General features: G+C 40.7%; 2 protein-coding genes across 2 annotated transcripts; one reads left to right on the top strand and one right to left on the bottom strand.

The window, feature by feature from the left end:
* The first annotated feature begins 661 nt into the window (after positions 1-661).
* Positions 662-4,154, top strand: LOC311144036 (ras-related protein Rab-9A). Its single transcript, XM_084179963.1, has 4 exons — positions 662-1,010; positions 1,503-1,625; positions 1,764-1,793; positions 1,955-4,154. Exon 4 carries the CDS (start codon positions 1,997-1,999, stop codon positions 2,600-2,602), a length of 606 nt encoding a protein of 201 aa, XP_084036089.1. The 5' UTR covers positions 662-1,010; positions 1,503-1,625; positions 1,764-1,793; positions 1,955-1,996; the 3' UTR covers positions 2,603-4,154.
* Positions 3,367-7,658, bottom strand: LOC311143855 (trafficking protein particle complex subunit 2; the record flags this gene model as incomplete). Its single annotated transcript, XM_084179731.1, has 4 exons — positions 3,367-5,111; positions 5,205-5,290; positions 7,071-7,215; positions 7,551-7,658. Coding segments are annotated over 4 exons (438 nt in total), but the record flags the coding sequence as incomplete, so codon positions are not given.
* Positions 7,659-19,737: the final 12,079 nt, after the last annotated feature.

Here is a 19,737-nt window from a genome sequence, read left to right as displayed (position 1 = left end):
TGGTGTCTGGTCTGGTACTATCTACCGTGTGGTGTCTGGTCTGGTCCTATCTACCGTGTGGTGTCTGGTCTGGTCCCATCTACTGTGTGGTGTCTGGTCTGGTCCCATCTACCGTGTGGTGTCTGGTCTGGTCCCATCTACTGTGTGGTGTCTGGTCTGGTCCCATCTACTGTGTGGTGTCTGGTCTGGTCCCATCTACCGTGTGGTGTCTGGTCTGGTACTATCTACCGTGTGGTGTCTGGTCTGGTACTATCTACCGTGTGGTGTCTGGTCTGGTCCCATCTACCGTGTGGTGTCTGGTCTGGTCCCATCTACCGTGTGGTGTCTGGTCTGGTACTATCTACCGTGTGGTGTCTGGTCTGGTCCCATCTACCGTGTGGTGTCTGGTCTGGTCCCATCTACCGTGTGGTGTCTGGTCTGGTCCCATCTACCGTGTGGTGTCTGGTCTGGTACTATCTACCGTGTGGTGTCTGGTCTGGTCCCATCTACCGTGTGGTGTCTGGTCTGGTCCCATCTACCGTGTGGTGTCTGGTCTGGTCCCATCTACCGTGTGGTGTCTGGTCTGGTACTATCTACCGTGTGGTGTCTGGTCTGGTCCCATCTATCGTGTGTTTGTCGTCCTCTGGTGGCTCTGTTTCTGTAAGAATCAGATGTGGTCTTTGTTGGAGGTTCGATTGAATACTGTAGCTAGCTATTTACTGGCTAAAACCTAGTCAACAGCATAGCTGTATTTGTTTATAATTCATTTTATTAGAAATAATATTATATTCAAACTGAGTGATGAGACTCGAGAACATTTGACAGTACTGTCAAAAAATTCAAGACTTCTTAGGTCACATGAGTCAGTGGAAACAGAGGCTAACGTTAGCCCGCAGACATCAGAAGTTGTTGTTGATGAGCGAGAAGCAGCTAGGCTAGCTAACTGCCATTGAATCCCATCCAAGGGACAGCTAGAAAAAAAGCTAGAAATTATCACAGTCGTCGAACTTATTCTTCAAAACTTGGCAACGGTAAATTAATAACTAAGTCCCATTGTCAGTGTCTTAATGTTTAGCTAGCTGGTTTGATAGCTAGCCAGCAGGAAAAGGAAATGTGCCATCTAGCTAATTAGCGTAACAACGCTAGCTAGCTAAATCAGTTAGATAGCTTAATATCGACTGTTGTAAGGGCGTACGTTTGCCCTATTTGTTATAGCTAGCTATCTACGCTAAGTTAGTTTCAAACAGTATTCCACCGTTAATTGGCATTTTTTTCGTATCATATTCTAGTTAACTAGCTAGCTCGATAACTATGATTGAGTAATGCAACTTGTTAGCTAGCTATGACGTGACAGTTTATGTATCGGTAGCTATGTTTCGTAAAGGCCTGGTTACAGACAGCTGTGCAGTCACTGTACTGTCTGCATATATAAGTCGCTCTGGATAAGAGCGTCTGCTAAATGACTAAAATGTAAATATATGCTTGCAGGTTATATCAACACATTGTTTGCTATTTCGTTCCAGCTGGTTGAATGTTGACCACGGTTAAGATTATAATGACTGACACGAAACATAGACGCATGTGACCAACTACCTAATGTATGTAGCACATGATCCGGCCCAGCTGGAGGCTTCAATAATTCACGGGTAAGTCAGATCTCTTCCCTGACTCACAGTAAATGTTAACCACGTTCCCCTTCTCACAATTTGTGTGTGTGGGGGGTGTTGATTTGCTGTGAAAGCCACTGTAAGATAAAGTGCTAACATTCAAGTGTTTTTTCCTAGGTTTCAGAATATCCACGCTGAGTAGTAAAGGTAAGTCTATCTCCTATAGAAGAGCTTGTGGTCATAAGCACATCCTTAAAAACAAGTCCAGCTCATATACATACTTTTTTTTAGGTGAAACAAACAGGTTTGAAAAACCTGAAGGCTATTTTGCAACAGTTGTTAGTTACACATTACATCCTGTCCCCCAGGTCCTATTTTCCAGAGGACGAGACCACGTGTTGTTAAGAGCCATGGCCACCAAGTCATCTCTGCTGAAAGTCATCCTGCTGGGAGACGGAGGAGTGGGGAAGAGCTCCCTCATGAACCGCTACGTCACCAACAAGTTTGACACGCACCTCTTCCACACCATCGGAGTGGAATTCCTTAACAAGGACCTGGAGGTGGACGGTCGTCTGGTCACCATGCAGATCTGGGACACGGCCGGACAGGAGCGTTTCCGCAGCCTCAGGACTCCCTTCTACCGCGGGTCTGACTGCTGTCTGCTCACATTCAGTGTGGATGACAACCAGAGCTTCCACAACCTGGCCAACTGGAAGAAGGAGTTCATCTACTACGCCGACGTCAAGGAGCCTGAGAAGTTCCCCTTCGTGGTGCTGGGGAACAAGGTGGATGTGTCAGAAAGGCAAGTTTCTTCTGAAGATGCTCAACAGTGGTGTCGGGAAAACGGCAATCACCCTTATTATGAGACCAGTGCCAAGGGTTCCACCAACGTAGCTATAGCCTTTGAGGAGGCGGTGCGGAGAGTGCTGGCCATGGAGGAAAGGGCAGACCACCTCATCCCCACGGACACAGTCAACCTCCACAGAAAGCCCCGCTCCAGCACTTCCTGCTGTTGACAACGTGTAGTGCCTACCCAGTGCTTGACTTGGACTGAAATAGGTGCCAGTGCTCATTTTGGGTGCCGGTACTGTTTACATTTAGGTGCAGGAGCTCCACAATACTTTTGAACTAATATTCTATAAAGAGGAACAGGAGGCCAAGCAGTAGAACATTTTGAGGTGCCGGGACTCCACTCCGGTGAGCTCCTGCCCAAGTCAAGCACTGGGCCTACAACCTATATAGAACTGGAGTTAGGAGGACACACAGGCTTATTTATTAACACTCATGCTCTGCTCTCTCAAGTACAGTAAGCAAGCACTGACTAGTGTCCATGTATGAAATTCTAATGGGCTTGTTGGTCTTGGGACTCATTGATGTAAAGCAGGTACTGAAGAAGAGTATTATTTTGTCCGATTCCACCAAGAAATGCATTATAATTTAAAAATCTGTGCAATCTTTGAATTATATATTGTCTTAAAACATCACATTATATTATGACACCAATTTGGTTGCCAGAAATATTCACAAAGCATCGCTTCCTGTTCATATTACACACCCAGAGAGAAGTTCCTTTTTTCGTAGAAAGGTTTTCTTACACTGTGACTGAAACCAAGGTTGAGATGAGCAGCCTTACCAGTGAAAGTATCATATTTGATTCCATTCAAAAACGTATTGCGGACCATATGTAAATTGTAATCCCACCCAAATGTGATACAGTAGAAGCAAGTCACTTTTAATCATCAATTGAGTTGAATGGGATTAGGTTAAAAAGTTCCAAACATAATATATTCATATTTATTACAACATAAATGTTGATACAAAGCAGAGTAATTTATGCAGTCTTTTAATTTGAATAAGTTAAGCACTAATCTAGCATCACTACTTTCTAGTACAGAGAAAAGAGGGAAATTAAAGCAGAAATGAAGGCTTATGATTTCTTACTCTATAATATGTATTATTGGTGCTGGATTTGCTGGCCATGGGATATCTGTGCAACATAACATAATGAATGAGTTATCATTCATGCAATGGACACAATGTTCAACACTTGCACAGGACAAGAGCTGAAATGATCAATATTAAATGAATAAAGCGGAGGTCTTATCCTGCATTCTGCTCTCTACCAATAACAGTTAGTACAGAACCTTTTACCATACCAGATTTTCAGTGTTCCGATAACTTGGCTAATTGTAATTAATAGGTGATACATTTCTGAACTTGGACATGGTGGTGGATATTATAAACAAGGTATAATGTATCTGGTCCCGTTTTTTTTTCTATGGACATCTTATCTAACATGCATTTTATTTACATGTATGGAGATCAATTTCATTTTCTTACACACTAGTGTAGTTTTGATACTAAAACTTGATTTCAACTGTCATTGCTTTTTGATTTTACAGTATTGTACATTACCACAAAATACGTCTCATTTAGGTCGAGTGCTGAGAACAGTTTAGCCATTGTTCATCTTTGATATCATTTAGCTACAGCAGTGTTGTCCAGAATCACTGGAACGCAAGTTGAATGGAAAATGCTATTTGAATAAAAACTGCCCATGAATAAATGATCTTCTCTGAAGACGTTTTGTTTTTCCACCTCCGCTGTCACAGGAAAAAAAATACACTTAAAGAGTTAGACTTCGGCAGTAAGTCATTTGGTAAACGTTTTCTGGTGTGGTGATTATTGCATCCACACAGCACCTATTACAGGCAGACCATTCATTCAGTCAATTGTCATGTGATTTATTTTAACTGAGAATGTGTTTGTTTGTTTGCATGGGCTGGTCTTTGTACATACTCAATGATTAGTGAAATGTTCTGCCATTACTTTGTATGGCAAAGGCACACACATGCGCACTAATGAAGTATTTGGAACACATGTCCAGAGAAAATGTCCAAATTAGTTGAATAATTATAGTGTATTTGATTAGAGAATCTGGGCAGTAAGCCATAGAACATTTCACAAATATCAGAAATTAAATATACATGTTTTAACCAAGCTCATTCAAGGTCAACCTCATACATACAATGTCACTATTATCAAAGTAGACCTCATACAGACCATGTCTTTATCAAAGTAGACCTCATACAGACCATGTCATTATCAAAGTAGACCTCATACAGACAATGTCATTATCAAAGTAGACCTCATACAGACAATGTCATTATCAAAGTAGACCTCATACAGACAATGTAATTATTATCAAACTAGGCAACAAAATGCTGGTGACACTCACACATGCCCTTCATTCATTATAAAACATTGCCCCCAATGCTATCTTTTATTCCGTGGTTGGTAAGTATAAAGAAAGTAATACGTAGGGAATTTATCAAACACAACCAACAGGTGATCGTAGACCAAATGATGTGTATGATAAACACAATTAAGGAAATAAAAAAAAGGTACAGAACCCAGGTTGATTCATCAGCTCAAGAGGTGCTTCTTTCCAAGGAACAGAACTTTTCTGTCAAATGCCGTCGACCGGATTGGAGCATTGGTTTCATAAAAAGGATTCATTGCAAACTGGGAAAGAGCACAGGTTAATGAACAATAATCAATCATCAGAATGTTAATTTAAGTTATGTGTACATGACCTGCACAGACAGGGCAACTCACCTTAATGTATAAATCGTACACATCATTAAAGAAGTTTTTGATTCCGTCTTCTTGTCGTACATCATGAAGCATGATGAATCTCATATGTGATGGAGATGGTTAAGGGAAACACAGACACTACCCATTATTTATCTGGGCCCTTTGGCCAAGGTAACAATGACTATTTGTTGAATTGTAGACAAACTATTTTGGAATACAGTATTCCATAATTTCTTGTTACAACGTTTCCAGAGGGCTGTATACAGTTGAAGTCGGAAGTTTACATACACCTTAGCCAAATACATTTAAACTCAGTTTTTCACAATTCCTGACATTTAATCCTAGTAAAAATTACCTGTCTTAGGTCAGTTAGGATCACCACTTTATTTTATGAATGTGAAATGTCAGAATAATAGTAGAGAGAATGATTTATTTCAGCTTTGATTTATTTCCTCACATTCCCAGTGGGTCAGAAGTTTACATACACTCAATTAGTATTTGGTAGCATTGCCTTTAAATTGTTTAACTTGGGTCAAACGTTTCGGGTAACCTTCCACAAGCTTCCCACAATAAGTTGGGTGAATTTTGGCCCATTCCTCCTGACAGAGCTGGTGTAACTGAGTCAGGTTTGTAGGCCTCCTTGCTCGCACACGCTTTATCAGTTCTGCCCACACATTTTCTATTGGATTGAGGTCAGGGCTTTGTGATGGCCACTCCAATACCTTGACTTTGTTATCCTTAAGCCATTTTGCCACAACTTTGGAAGTATGCTTGGGGTCATTGTCCATTTGGAAGACCCATTTGCGACCAAGCTTTAACTTCCTGAGTTAAGATGTTGCTTCAATACATCCACATAGTTTCCTTCCTCATGATGCCATCTATTTTGTGAAGTACACCAGTCCCTCCTGCAGCAAAGCACCTTCACAGCATGATGCTCCCACCCCCGTGCTTCACGGTTGGGATGGTGTTCTTCGGCTTGCAAGCTGCCCCCTTTTTCCTGCAAACATAACGACGGTCATTATGGCCAAACAGTTCTATTTTTGTTTCATCAGACCTGAGGACATTTCTCCAAAAAGTACAATCTTTGTCCCCATGTGCAGTTGCAAAACATAGTCTGGCTTTTTTAATGGCGGTTTTGGAGCAGTGGCTTCTTCCTTGCTGAGCGGCCTTTCAGGTTATGTCGATATAGGAATTGTTTTACTGTGGATATAGATACTTTTGTACCCGTTTCCTCCAGCATCTTCACAACGTCCTTTGCTGTTGTTCTAGGATTGATTTGCACATTTCGCACCAAAGTACGTTAATCTCTAGGAGACAGAACGTGTCTCCTTCCTGAGTGGTTTGACGGCTACATGGTCCCATGGTGTTTATACTTGCGTACTATTGTTTGTACAGATGAACGTGGTACCTTCAGGCATTTGGAAATTGCTCCCAAGGATGAACCAGACTTGTGGAGGTCTACCATTTTTTTTCTGAGGTCTTGGCTGATTTCTTTTGATTTTCCCATGATGTCAAGCAAAGAGGCACTGAGTTTGAAGGTAGGGCTTGAAATACATCCACAGGTACACCTCCAATTGACTCAAATTATGTCAATTAGCCTATCAGAAGCTTCTAAAGCCATGACATAATTTTCTGGAATTTTCCAAGCTGTTTAAAGGCACAGTCAACTTAGTGTATGTAAACTTCTTGTGTCATGCACAAAGTAGATGTCCTAACCGACTTGACAAAACTATAGTTTGTTAACAAGAAATTTGTGGAGTGGTTGAAAAACGAGTTTTAATGACTCCAACCTAAGTGTATGTAAACTTCCGACTTCAACTGTAGGCTCAGACAAGGATACTTACTTACAGTACGTGTAGTTCTTGGGTAGTAGTCAGAAAAGGATATGTCCTGCGGTGACAAAGGCAGAGACGAACCACTCATTGAACTTGTCCACAGTTTTCAGGTACATGTTGTTAGACAGCCACATGTTTTCATCCACCAAGTCGAGAGCTGCATGCGCAATAAACTGGTTCAGATGCCGGTGGTCATCCTGTTTACAGGTAGACAGAATGGAAAAACCATGACATATCAAATGTGTTTATTCCCCTATGAAAAAGACATAAGAATACACAAAACATTTCTACTTGCTCACAAACATTACTTCAAATGGTCAACACACTGTGACCCAAAAAAATAATTTACGGATCTGCTTTAGGCTAAGTAATTGAGTGTGCATTACAGTAACCTCTTCTTTTGACTGGATGTAGATAGAGACCTCAATAAATAGGTAGTGATATAGCTAGCTACCCCTTTAGACAGTTGTCAGGAGCATAGGCCTATCTATATTATGTTGAGGATAACGTAAATATATATATATATATACACCTTTGACTCAGCTTTACCAGCAGGCAAGAACTCCATTTCAAAGACCGGGTTGTCATGATGTCCAACCATGACGTAATAGAAACTCCCAGACATGTTTCTTTCCAGCAATCAACACGGTTCTGTGTGAACAGGAATATACATTGGCTAAACAGCAACTATTTCGGTAACAGGCTTGTGATGTAAGTTAGTTAGCTAGCTACTGTTATATGGCTAAATACGTAGCTAACGTTAGGTAGCTAGCTATATAGCCAGCACGCACATGATTATCATCAAGATAAACACATTGAAGAAAACTAGAAAAGTCTTAATTTACAGATAGATGTTTAGATCCTAAATGTACCTCTGAAGCAATGGTTTTAATTTGATAAAACAAACGTTTGTTTACCTGTAATAAAAAAATGAACCTGTCCTTCTTTCTGGAGAATACCGTCACTGTTTGATGACGACATGAAAAGTTGCTATAAACTACCGAAACGCAACGAGAGAAACATTTGCAACGAGTTTTTAACTTTGTGTATCTTAGATTATATTTAGTTAATTTATATTTAATAGTGTATATTAGTTGATTAATTTATCTGTATTTATCTCTTATTTGAAAGACAGAATATCAAGGTCATAAATGTGCGACTGGAACTAAACAATAACATTGCCAGTTCGTTTAATTCAAAGCTATAGGCACTTCTTCTTCTTCTTCTTCTTCTTCGACATAATGGCGGTCCGCAAACAAATGTTTAAGGTGCATGCCAAATGAAATGTATTTGTCACATGCGCCGAATACAACAGGTGTAGACCTTACAGTGAAATGCTTACTTACAAGCCCTTAACCAACAATGCAATTTTAAGAAAGAATACCAAAAAGACTAATAATTAAAGAGCAGCAGTAAATAACAATAGCGAGGCTGTGGTGCTCTGTAGCTCAATTGGTAGAGCATGGCGCTTGTAACGCCAGGGTAGTGGGCTCGATCCCAGAGACCCACCCATACGTCTAAAAAAAATTATGCACACATGACTGTAAGTCGCTTTGGATAAAAGCGTCTGCTAAATGGCATATTATTATTATTGTTATATACAGGGGGTACCGGTACAGAGTCAATGTGCAGGGGTACAGGTTAGTTGAGGTAATTAAGGTAATAGGTACATGTAGGTGGAGTTATTATAGTGACTATGCATCAAATCACATTTTATTTGTCACATATACGTGTTTTGCAGATGTTATAGCGGGTGTAGCGAAATGCTTGTGCTTCTAGCTCCGACATTGCAGTAATACCTAACAAGTAATATCTAACAATTTCAGAGTGTTTGTGTCTCAGGTGAAGAGGGTGGATCTGATCTCCATCACCTAGGACTTGACATAGATTAAATAGATTAATCAAATCTCACATTGTTGTACATTTTTGCTCAATCTTGCATGCTTTCTCAAACAGCTGTAACTGTATATGCATTCGTATATGCATTCGGAAATCAGGTAAGAAGCATCTCAAGGTCCTGGAGTGGCCTAGCCAGTCTCCAGACCTGAACCCAATAGAAAATCTTTGGAGGGAGCTGAAAGTCCGTATTGCCCAGCGACAGCCCCGAAACCTGAAGGATCTGGAGAAGGTATGGAGGAGCGGGCCAAAATCCCTGCTGCAGTGTGTGCAAACCTGGTCAAGACCTACAGGAAACGTATGATCTCTATAATTGCAAACAAAGGTTTCTGTACCAAATATTAAGTTCTGCTTTTCTGATGTATCAAATACATATGTCATGCAATAAAATGCAAATTAATTACTTAAAAATCATACAATGTGATTTTCTGGATTTTAGATTCCGTCTCTCACAGTTGAGGTGTACCTGTGTTAAAAATTACAGACTACATGCTTTGTAAGTAGGAAAACCTGCAAAATCGGCAGTGTATCAAATACTTGTTCTCCCCACTGTACATGGCGGAGACTCAATCAAGCTAGTCGTCTTGACTTCTTTCTTATCTCATTCTCGTTGGCCCCAAACGTTCAAAAAGTGTTGATAGGGGACAGAATGTGGTCGGACCATCATATAATTGGCATATACATTACTCTTAATTAATTTCCATGTGGGCGGGATATTGGAAATTTAATCAAAGCCTATTGGATGATAACTTGTTTTTAACTAGGACAGAGGAATTCATAACTGATTTTTTCCGACATAACATAGGTACAGCAAATCCCCTTATTGTATGGGACACCTTTAAATGTGCCTTTAGAGGCCATGCAATTCAGTACTCATCTCGAAAACAAAAGCAATTTAGGTCAAAAGAGTCCATACTAACAAAGGAAATAGAAGGTCTAACAGAACAGATAGATAGCAATAAAAACTGTAACATAGAGGCTCAGAATAAATTAGAGGAAAAACAAAAAGAAATTGAGAAACTTATTCAAGAAAGATCAAGTGTAATATATTATAAAAATAAAGCAAACTGGATGGAATATGGGGAAAAATGCACCAAATTATTTTTTTTATCTTCAGCATAGGAATGCTACCAAAAATAAGTCACCCATGATTCACCAAATTATATTTTGAAGGAGGAAACAAAGTACTTTAAGCATATGTTTTCGTTTCAGTGGCCTCCATCTCCTCTAACTGAAGCTAATTGTAGAGATTTTTTTCTATTGATAATGTAAAATTAACAGCCATACAGAAAGACTCATGTGAAGGTGAAATTACAGAGGAGGAACTTCTGGATGCAATTAAAGACTTTAAGTCCGGGGTTGGATGGCATACCAGTCGAGGTATACCAAACCTTTTTGATATACTCAGAGGACCGTTATTAGCATGTTTTAACCACTCCTATGTAAATGGTAGATTATCAGACACTCAAGAAGAAGGTCTGATTTCATTATTACTGAAACAGGATAAAAGTGGAAAATATAAAGATCCAGTCAATTAAAAAAATTGGAGGCCCCTTACACTTCAGTGTTGTGATGAAAAAATTCTAGCAAAATGTATAGCTCATAGAATTTAAAAGGTATTGTTGGACATTATTCATTCTAATCAGACAGGTGTTTTACATGGAAGATACATTGGAGATAATATAAGGCAAGTACTGGAAACAATAGAACACTATGAAAAATCTGGGAAACCAGGCCTGCTATTCATAGCAGACTTCGAAAAGGCATTTGATAAAGTTCGACTGGGGTTTATATATAAATGCCTGGAGCATTTCAATTTTGGAGAATCTCTTATAAAATGGGTTAAAATCATGTATAGTAACCCTAGGTGTAAAATAGTAAATAATGACTATTTCTCAGAAAGTTTTAAACTGTCAAGAGGAGTAAAACAACGGCAAGCCAGACAAAATTAAACGGGCCTATTTATATAATGAATATGAATTCGGACGACAGAAATTATTAAATATAAAAGCATTAGTCCTATCACTAAAACCTTCAGTCATACAAAAGTTATACTTAAATCCGAACTGGTTCTCTAGCAAATTAGTAAGATTGTCTCACCCAATGTTCAAGAATGGCCCTTTTCCCTTTATTCAGATTACAACCTCACACTTTCAGTTATTTGAAAAGGAAATAATCTCCCAAATATCACTATTTCTAAAACAAGCCATAGAAAGTTGGTTGCAATTTCAATTTAATCCTCCAGAAACGACAGAAAAAATAATGCAACAAATATTGTGGTTAAACTCAAACATACTAATTGATAAAAAACCTTTTTTTTTTTGACAAAATGTTTACAAAATATATAATCTTCGTAAATGATATCATCGGTAGGACTGGTGGAGTTATGTCGCACATGCAGCTAACAAAAACATATGGAAATGTCTGCTCTACCCAAAATTACAACCAAATAATTGCAGCATAAATGGAAGAGGAAAGTGGAAGGGGGAAAATGTAAGGAACTTGTCTGTCGGCCTTGCATTAAAGAACATAATTGGTTAAAGAAAACTGTGATAAATAACAAAGTATACCAGTTTCATTTAAGGACCAAAGGATTGACAGCCGTCCCATATAGATTGCAAAATAGTTGGGAAGAGATTTTTGACGTACTGATCCCATGGCATAGTGTTTATGAACTGATATGCAAAACGACGCCGGATTCAAAACTTAGAATTTTTCAATTTAAATTATTATATAAAATTCTTGCTACCAATAGAATGCTATTTATATGGGGGATACAATCTTCCCAGCTCTGCAGATTTTGCTGCAAAGAGACAGAATCATTAGATAATTTGTTTTGGTACTGTCCATTTGTAGCTTGTTTTTGGACACAGGTCCAGGAATGGCTAAAGGATTGCAATATTTACCTGGAGCTAACCCTGCAGATAGCATTACTGGGTGATCTGAAAAGTCATAGTCAATCGATCAATAATATAATAATACTTTTAGCAAAAATGTTTATTTTCAATTTACAATCTGTAGAAACAATGAGAATAGAAAGGTTCAGAACTTTTGTAAAACATCACAGTACTGTTGAAAAATATATGGCAAATAGAAATCCAATATGGATTGTGTTAAGAGATAGATGGGAGGTGTTGAATGGAGTTGAAGGATGGGACTAATAACAACAAGATAACTAATAATGTAAGCATACTGTGTCCATAATAAGTATATAGGTTGTAGGTTGAGAGCTTTTGGATGGGGAGCGTCGCTGCACAGCTTTTTTCAGGTCTCTCCAGAGATGTTCGATCGGGTTCAAGTCCGGGCTCTGGTTGGGCCACTCAAGGACATTCAGAGACTTGTCCCGAAGCTACTCCTGCGTTGTCTTGGCTGTGTGCTTAGGGCGATTGGTTACTAAGCAGGTCATTTAAACCTGAATACCTATAGATCAGTGCTGTAAACACAATACAGTGGGGCAAAAAAGTATTTAGTCAGCCACCAATTGTGCAAGTTCTCCCACTTAAAAAGATGAGAGAGGCCTGTAATTTTCATCATAGGTACACGTCAACTATGACAGACAAATTGAGAAAAAAATATCCAGAAAATCACATTGTAGGATTTTTAATGAATTTATTTGCAAATGATGGTGGAAAATAAGTATTTGGTCACCTACAAACAAGCAAGATTTCTGGCTCCCACAGACCTGTAACTTCTTCTTTAAGAGGCTCCTCTGTCCTCCACTCATTACCTGTATTAATGGCACCTGTTTGAACTTGCTATCAGTATAAAAGACACCTGTCCACAACCTCAAACAGTCACACTCCAAACTCCACTATGGCCAAGACCAAAGTGCTGTCAAAGGACACCAGAAACAAAATTGTAGACCTGCACCAGGCTGGGAAGACTGAATCTGCAATAGGTAAGCAGCTTGGTTTGAAGAAATCAACTGTGGGAGCAATTATTAGGAAATGGAAGACATACAAGACCACTGATAATCTCCCTCGATCTGGGGCTCCACGCAAGATCTCACCCCGTGGGGTCAAAATGATCACAAGAACGGTGAGCAAAAATCCCAGAACCACACGGGGGGACCTAGTGAATGACCTGCAGAGAGCTGGGACCAAAGTAACAAAGCCTACCATCAGTAACACACTACGCCGCCAGGGACTCAAATCCTGCAGTGCCAGATGTGTTCCCCTGCTTAAGCCAGTACATGTCCAGGCCCGTCTGAAGTTTGCTAGAGTGCATTTGGATGATCCAGAAGAGGATTGGGAGAATGTCATATGGTCAGATGAAACCAAAATAGAACTTTTTGGTAAAAACTCAACTCGTCGTGTTTGGAGGACAAAGAATGCTGAGTTGCATCCAAAGAACACCACACCTACTGTGAAGCATGGGGGTGGAAACATCATGCTTTGGGGCTGTTTTTCTGCAAAGGGACCAGGACGACTGATCCGTGTAAAGGAAAGAATGAATGGGGCCATGTATCGTGAGATTTTGAGTGAAAACCTCCTTCCATCAGCAAGGGCATTGAAGATGAAACGTGGCTGGGTCTTTCAGCATGACAATGATCCCAAACACACCGCCCGGGCAACGAAGGAGTGGCTTCGTAAGAAGCATTTCAAGGTCCTGGAGTGGCCTAGCCAGTCTCCAGATCTCAACCCCATAGAAAATCTTTGGAGGGAGTTGAAAGTCCGTGTTGCCCAGCGACAGCCCCAAAACATCACTGCTCTAGAGGAGATCTGCATGGAGGAATGGGCCAAAATAGCAGCAACAGTGTGTGAAAACCTTGTGAAGACTTACAGAAAACGTTTGACCTGTGTCATTGCCAACAAAGGGTATATAACAAAGTATTGAGAAACTTTTGTTATTGACCAAATACTTATTTTCCACCATAATTTGCAAATAAATTCATTAAAAATCCTACAATGTGATTTTCTGGATTTTTTTTTCTCATTTTGTCTGTCATAGTTGACGTGTACCTATGATGAAAATTACAGGCCTCTCTCATCTTTTTAAGGGGGAGAACTTGCACAATTGGTGGCTGACTAAATACTTTTTTTCCCCACTGTATAGATGTTAGTCTCTTTACAGAGTACTAGGTATTTACCTTCAGCAAGAAAAACCTGCAAGCTAGTATTCGTTGTTTGATCCTCTCTTCCCCAGGAGGCTTTATCCCCAGATGAGCTGAGGAAGAGGCTTTACCAAACCTTTAAGAATCAAGGAGTGCTTGACACACTTAAAGTAAGTATTTACATGAGCATTTAGCCCTGTTAGATTGTATTAGTGGAAGTTTTACGACCGTCTTGAGTGGAGAAACTGTTCCAAGTCCCTGTGAAGTCTGACTCTGTCCTGATAGATCACCTGCAAAACTCTGCGTCTGAGTATACCCTGGCTGTTTGGAGCGGTAACACTGTTACTCAGATTGAGGAAAAGGACATCTATATGTGGAGACAAGCTGTGTTGAGACAAGCTGTGTGGAGACAAGCTGTGTTGAGACAAGCAATAGAAACCGTGCGGAATAGAGAAGCAGAGCTGAGGTTAACGATGGAGGCTTTTGGAAAGTAAGAAGAAGTCATGTTACCACCCTCATGCTAAGTCATTGTCATCCTTCCTGGGGTTATCAGGGTTGGTTTAGTGTCTTACTCGCAGACTGTGTGTTGACCACAGGACCTGCAAAATATAGGAAGATAAGACTAAGACCATGGAGGAGCTGCTGAGAAGAAGAGAGCTTGCCGTGAAGACCATAGAGGACACTTATGACCAAAAAATGTAGAATGAGCTTTCAAGGTATTCTGATATTATTATGGCAGATTTAGCCTAATTGGACCGTTCTGTACTTTTTTCGAGATAATAGTTGCTCGCTCTTTCAGTTTGATATCACTTCACCTCCCACTCCCAGCGTAGAGAAGGCCTCATCGTTCCATCATATCCATTCTGCTCTGCATCCAGAAGGTGGCACTCTTGTGTAGGGCAAAAATATGAATATTCAGAAATGTACCTTCTCGTCCTCTATGTCTTGTTTGTTGTGATGTATTGTGTGGTCGGATCCAGTTTATCAGGACAATTTATTCACCTTCTGATTCAATTCATAAAAAGCTATTGTGATTCTGTTGTTGGTTTGGACCATTTGTAGCTGTCTCGGTAATGTATAGGATAAAATAAAGGGATGTTAGTAGCTTTGAATGTTAATAGGTTTGACTCTCACCACTTCTATCACCTCTTCAACCCTACAACCACACATTAGGCTATTTATTTTTAGATTGTAAAGCTGTCAGTTAGCATTAATATAACATGCGTGAGGACTGAGCACAGAGACTGTGCAACAAGCAGTCCAGATGCATGGCTTCTTGAGTAGAGCAGGTTGCCTAGTCACATAATCATGTCAAACTTTTGTGTTACAGTTTAAGTATAAGAAGTTTGATGTAACACTTCAGGAAAACATCACTTCTATGTTACAGTTTAAGAAGTTTGATGTAACACTTCAGGAAACCATCCTGAGGAGAGAGAGTGTGGAGCAGCAGGCCCAGCTGGAGGTGGCTCGGGATGAGAACCAGGGCCTGCCTACGGGCAGGTGAGGAACGGTGGCTCGGGATGAGAACCAGGGCCTGCCTACGGGCAGGTGAGGAACGGTGGCTCGGGATGAGAACCAGGGCCTGCCTACGGGCAGGTGAGGAACGGTGGCTCGGGATGAGAACCAGGGCCTGCCTACGGGCAGGTGAGGAACGGTGGCTCGTGATGAGAACCAGGGCCTGCCTACGGGCAGGTGAGAAACGGTGGCTCAGGAGGAGAACCAGGGCGTAAGGTCAGGTGAGGAACGGTGGCTCGGGAGGAGAACCAGGGCGTAAGGTCAGGTGAGGAGCGGTGGCCAAAGCCTAGCATGGTCAAGCATTAGCCTCCTCCTGGATGTGAAACCAGTTCAGTCTTTGCTTCCGTTTTTGCTCACATTTTAGCCTCTCTAACCAGTCCTTTTCTCTAAGGGGGAAAGTTACGTTTTTCACTGTCGCTAGTTCAGGGGTAATCTGCACAGAAAGGTCTTGGACGGGCCGTGTTTTTTTGGGCCGGAGTGCCAACGCTTCACCCTCTGAGGGACACAATGATCTTCCTGTCAGAGGAGGATGGGAGATCCTTGAGTCTCTTTCTCATTTACTCTCTCTCTCTCTCTCTCTCTCTCTCTCTCTCTCTCTCTCTCTCTCTCTCTCTCTCTCTCTCTCTCTCTCTCTCTCTCTCTCTCTCTCTCTCTCTCTCTCTCTCTCTCTCGCTCTCAATTCAATTCAATTTAAGGGCTTTATTGGCATGGGAAACGTATGTTAACATTGCCAAAGCAAGTGAAGTAGATAGTAAACAAAAGTGAAATAAACAATAAATATAAACAGTAAACATTACACTCAAAAGTTCCAAAAGAATAAAGACATTTCAAATGTAATATTATGTATATATACAGTGTTGTAACAATGTGCAAATAGTTAAAGTACAAATGGGAAAATAAATAAACATAAATATGGGTTGTATTTACAATGGTGTTTGTTCTTCACTGGTTGCCCTTTTCTTGTGGCCACAGGTCACAAATCTTGCAGCTGTGATGGCACACTGTGGTATTTCACCCAGTAGATAAGGGAGTTTATCAAAATTGGGTTTGTTTTCGAATTCTTTGTGGATCTCTGTAACCTGAGGGAAATATGTGTCTCTAATATGGTCATACATTTGGCAGGAGGTTAGGAAGTGCAGCTCAGTTTCCACCTCATTTTGTGGGCAGTGTGCACATAGCCTGTCTTCTCTTGAGAGCCAGGTCTGCCTATGGTGACCTTTCTCAATAGCAAGGCTATGCTCACTGAGTCAGTACATAGTCAAAGAATTCCTTAAGTTTGGGTCAGTCACAGTGGTCAGGTATTCTGTATGACAAATGTATGCACTCACTAAACTGTAAGTCGCTCTGGATAAGAGTGTATGCTAAATGACTAAAATGTAAAATGTAAAAATGTGTACTCTCTGTTTAGGGCCAAATAGCATTCTAGTTTGCTCTGTTTTTTGTAATTCTTTCCAATGTGTCAAGTAATTCTCTTTTGTTTTCTCATGATTTGGTTGGGTCTAATTGTGTTGTTGTCCTGGGGCTCTGTGGGGTCTGTTTGTGTTTGTGAACAGAGCCCCAGGACCAGCTTGCTTAGGGGAATCTTCTCCAAGTTCATCTCTCTGTAGGTGATGGCTTTGTTATGGAATGTTTGGGAATCGCTTCCTTTTAAGTGGTTATAGAATTTAACGGCTCTTTTCTGGATTTTGATAATTATCAGGTATCGGTCTAATTCTGCTCTGCATGCATTATTTGGTGTTTTTCGTTGTACACAGTAGATATTTTTGCAGAATTTTGCATGCAAAGTCTCAATTTGGTGTTTGTCCCATTTTGTGAATTCTTGGTTGGTGAGCGGACCCCAGACCTCACAACCATAAAGGGCAATGGGTTCTATAACTGATTCAAGTATTCTTCGCCAGATCCTGATTTGTATGTCGAATTGTATGTTCCTTTTGATGGCATAGAAGGCCCTTCTTGTCTTGTCTCTCAGATCGTTCACAGCTTTTGTGGAAGTTACCTGTGGTGCTGATGTTTAGGCTGAAGTATGTATAGTTTTTTGTGTATTCTAGGGCAACGGTGTCTAGATGGAATTTGTATTTGTGGTCCTGGCAACTGGACCTTTTTTGGAACACCACTCTTTTTGTCTTATGAGATTTACTGTCAGGGCCCAGGTCTGACAGAATCTGTGCAGAAGATCTAGGTGCTGCTGTAGGCCCTCCTTGGTTCGTGACAGAAGCACCAGATCATCAGCAAACAGTAGACATTTGACTTCAGATTCTAATAGAGTGAGGCATTTTGACATTTGCTCAGTGCAATGTTTTCACTGAGGAAATGAACTAGTCTGCTGTTAATGATAATGCAGAGGATTTTCCCAAGTTTGCTGTTGACGCATATCCCACAGTAGTTATTGGGGTCAAATTTGTTTCCACTTTTGTGGATTGGGGTGTTCAGTCCTTGGTTCCACATATTGGGGAAGATGTGTAGTGTATGGAAATTATGACTGTTTTAAGTGGAACTGAACGTGTGCTTTGTTTAAAGGAACCGAGGGGGGGATGGTTTATGATGGTATTTGAAATGTGCCTTTTTGAGGATGACGCCCGAGGGGAGACTGGTGATTGGCCAGAAGAGGGGGTAACCCTTATTTTGGCAGTGTCTATATAAGAAGGGTTTTGGACAATAAACCCCAGAGCGGTTATTATAATTCGAGGCAACTGCTCTCCAGACAACGCGTGTCTGTAATTTATGCTGTAACCTCGTGGTATGAATAAAAACTTCTGACACGATGCAGCATAGATGGACTCTTTTGTTGACAGCAATGATGACCACCATTCATCATATACGACATAATGGCGCCCAACGTGGGGCTGGGTTTGCGTCTCCTCCTTGTTTCAGTCAACCGCCGGCCTAACTCTCTCTCTGAAGCATGGAAAAGGGTGAGTGTTCTTACCGCTTCGGAGGTTGTTAGATTGGATATGACTTGTGTACACTGAGGGGATGTTCCATTATGACCTGGCCTCGGTGGTGTTGTTGCTGGGCGACTGGAGTCTGCTAAAATTTATTCCATCAAAAACGGCAGTTAATTGGAATGTAGAGCATTAAACGGTAGGATTTAAGTATTGAAAGTGTATAATTCATTGGTAACGGGTGACAATGGATTGGTAGAGAATAAATGTTGGAAGACGTCTGCATAGTTAGGGCACCGGGAATCTGGAAAAGCCCTCGGATCGAGGCGATTCTTTAGGAATGGGCCATAAAATCCTTGCAACGCGTTATGTGGTGTAAGGTTAATTCTGGGAATTATTAAGCTGGACGAATTATATGCATGTTATATACTCATCGTATGGTTGACGAACTATAATGCTTGGGGTAACCTCTCTATGATTATCCAGAACTTACGGCAACACAAAGTTAGAAGGAGATATTACTGATAGACAATGATTGGGCCACGGTGCGGGGTGTTCATTTGTATAGCTAGTAGGCCGCAGTTAGCTGGAGGCTAGGGCTAATGCTTGATTGTTTCAGGCCACGTGGTACATCGTTGCTAAGGCTAATTTTTGTAAGGCTGAAGTGTGAATCATGCTACATTCTACATGGTGGCTGAGGTGGATGCTAATGCTACATGCTAATTGTGTTTTGTGTCGCAGTGTACCTTAGGCTAAGCTAAATGCTAATGCTACATGCTAATTGTGTGGTGTGCTACATGCTAACGGATATCCTTAGAGATTCCATTGCGATGGATTAAAGTCTCTTAAACTTGTCACTGTCTGTAAGTCAGGTTGTATGTTTTGTGAGCGCTGTTAAATGTTGTTTGACTATAAGGGGAAAAGGGAAGTTACAGCTGGGCTGTTATTCTGTCTGTTTGGGGAGAGAGAGAATAGAAAATCTTCCTTCCACGGTGAGAAGGGATTTTTGAATGGTTGTGCGCATGCGTTTAATTTTGCGATACTACCCGACAGAAAGGGGGAGTTTATGACACGAGATTAGGACACGTGTTGATTTTACGGGGCTAAAACTACAACATGTGGTTATGTGCTAAGCCTACAAAGCACGGCATTATGGGTAAGGGTCATAGGTCCCATGTGGGGGTCGGAAGGGACAATAGTCACAGAATAGAGAGATTTTGGGAAAAATCTCCTAGGTGTTAAACGGCTGTTGTTCGAACGTGAAACTATTTGGCGAGATGTAGTAAAGTTATAAATCAAATATATGTTGACGGAGTATAATTAATTAAATTAAAAGACGATTAAAATTAAATGAAATGTTTTGGAGCGATCTA

The sequence above is a fragment of the Coregonus lavaretus genome (assembly GCF_964263955.1).
Source record: "Coregonus lavaretus genome assembly, chromosome: 16".
Taxonomy (NCBI): Eukaryota; Metazoa; Chordata; class Actinopteri; order Salmoniformes; family Salmonidae; genus Coregonus; species Coregonus lavaretus.
The sequence above is the reverse complement of the archived record's forward strand: the minus strand, read 5'-3'. Positions and strand labels throughout refer to the sequence as shown.

Excerpts from the sequence above, each read along its gene's own strand:
- LOC311144036 (XM_084179963.1), top strand. The coding sequence starts at position 1,997 with ATGGCCACCAAGTCATCTCTGCTGAAAGTCATCCTGCTGGGAGACGGA.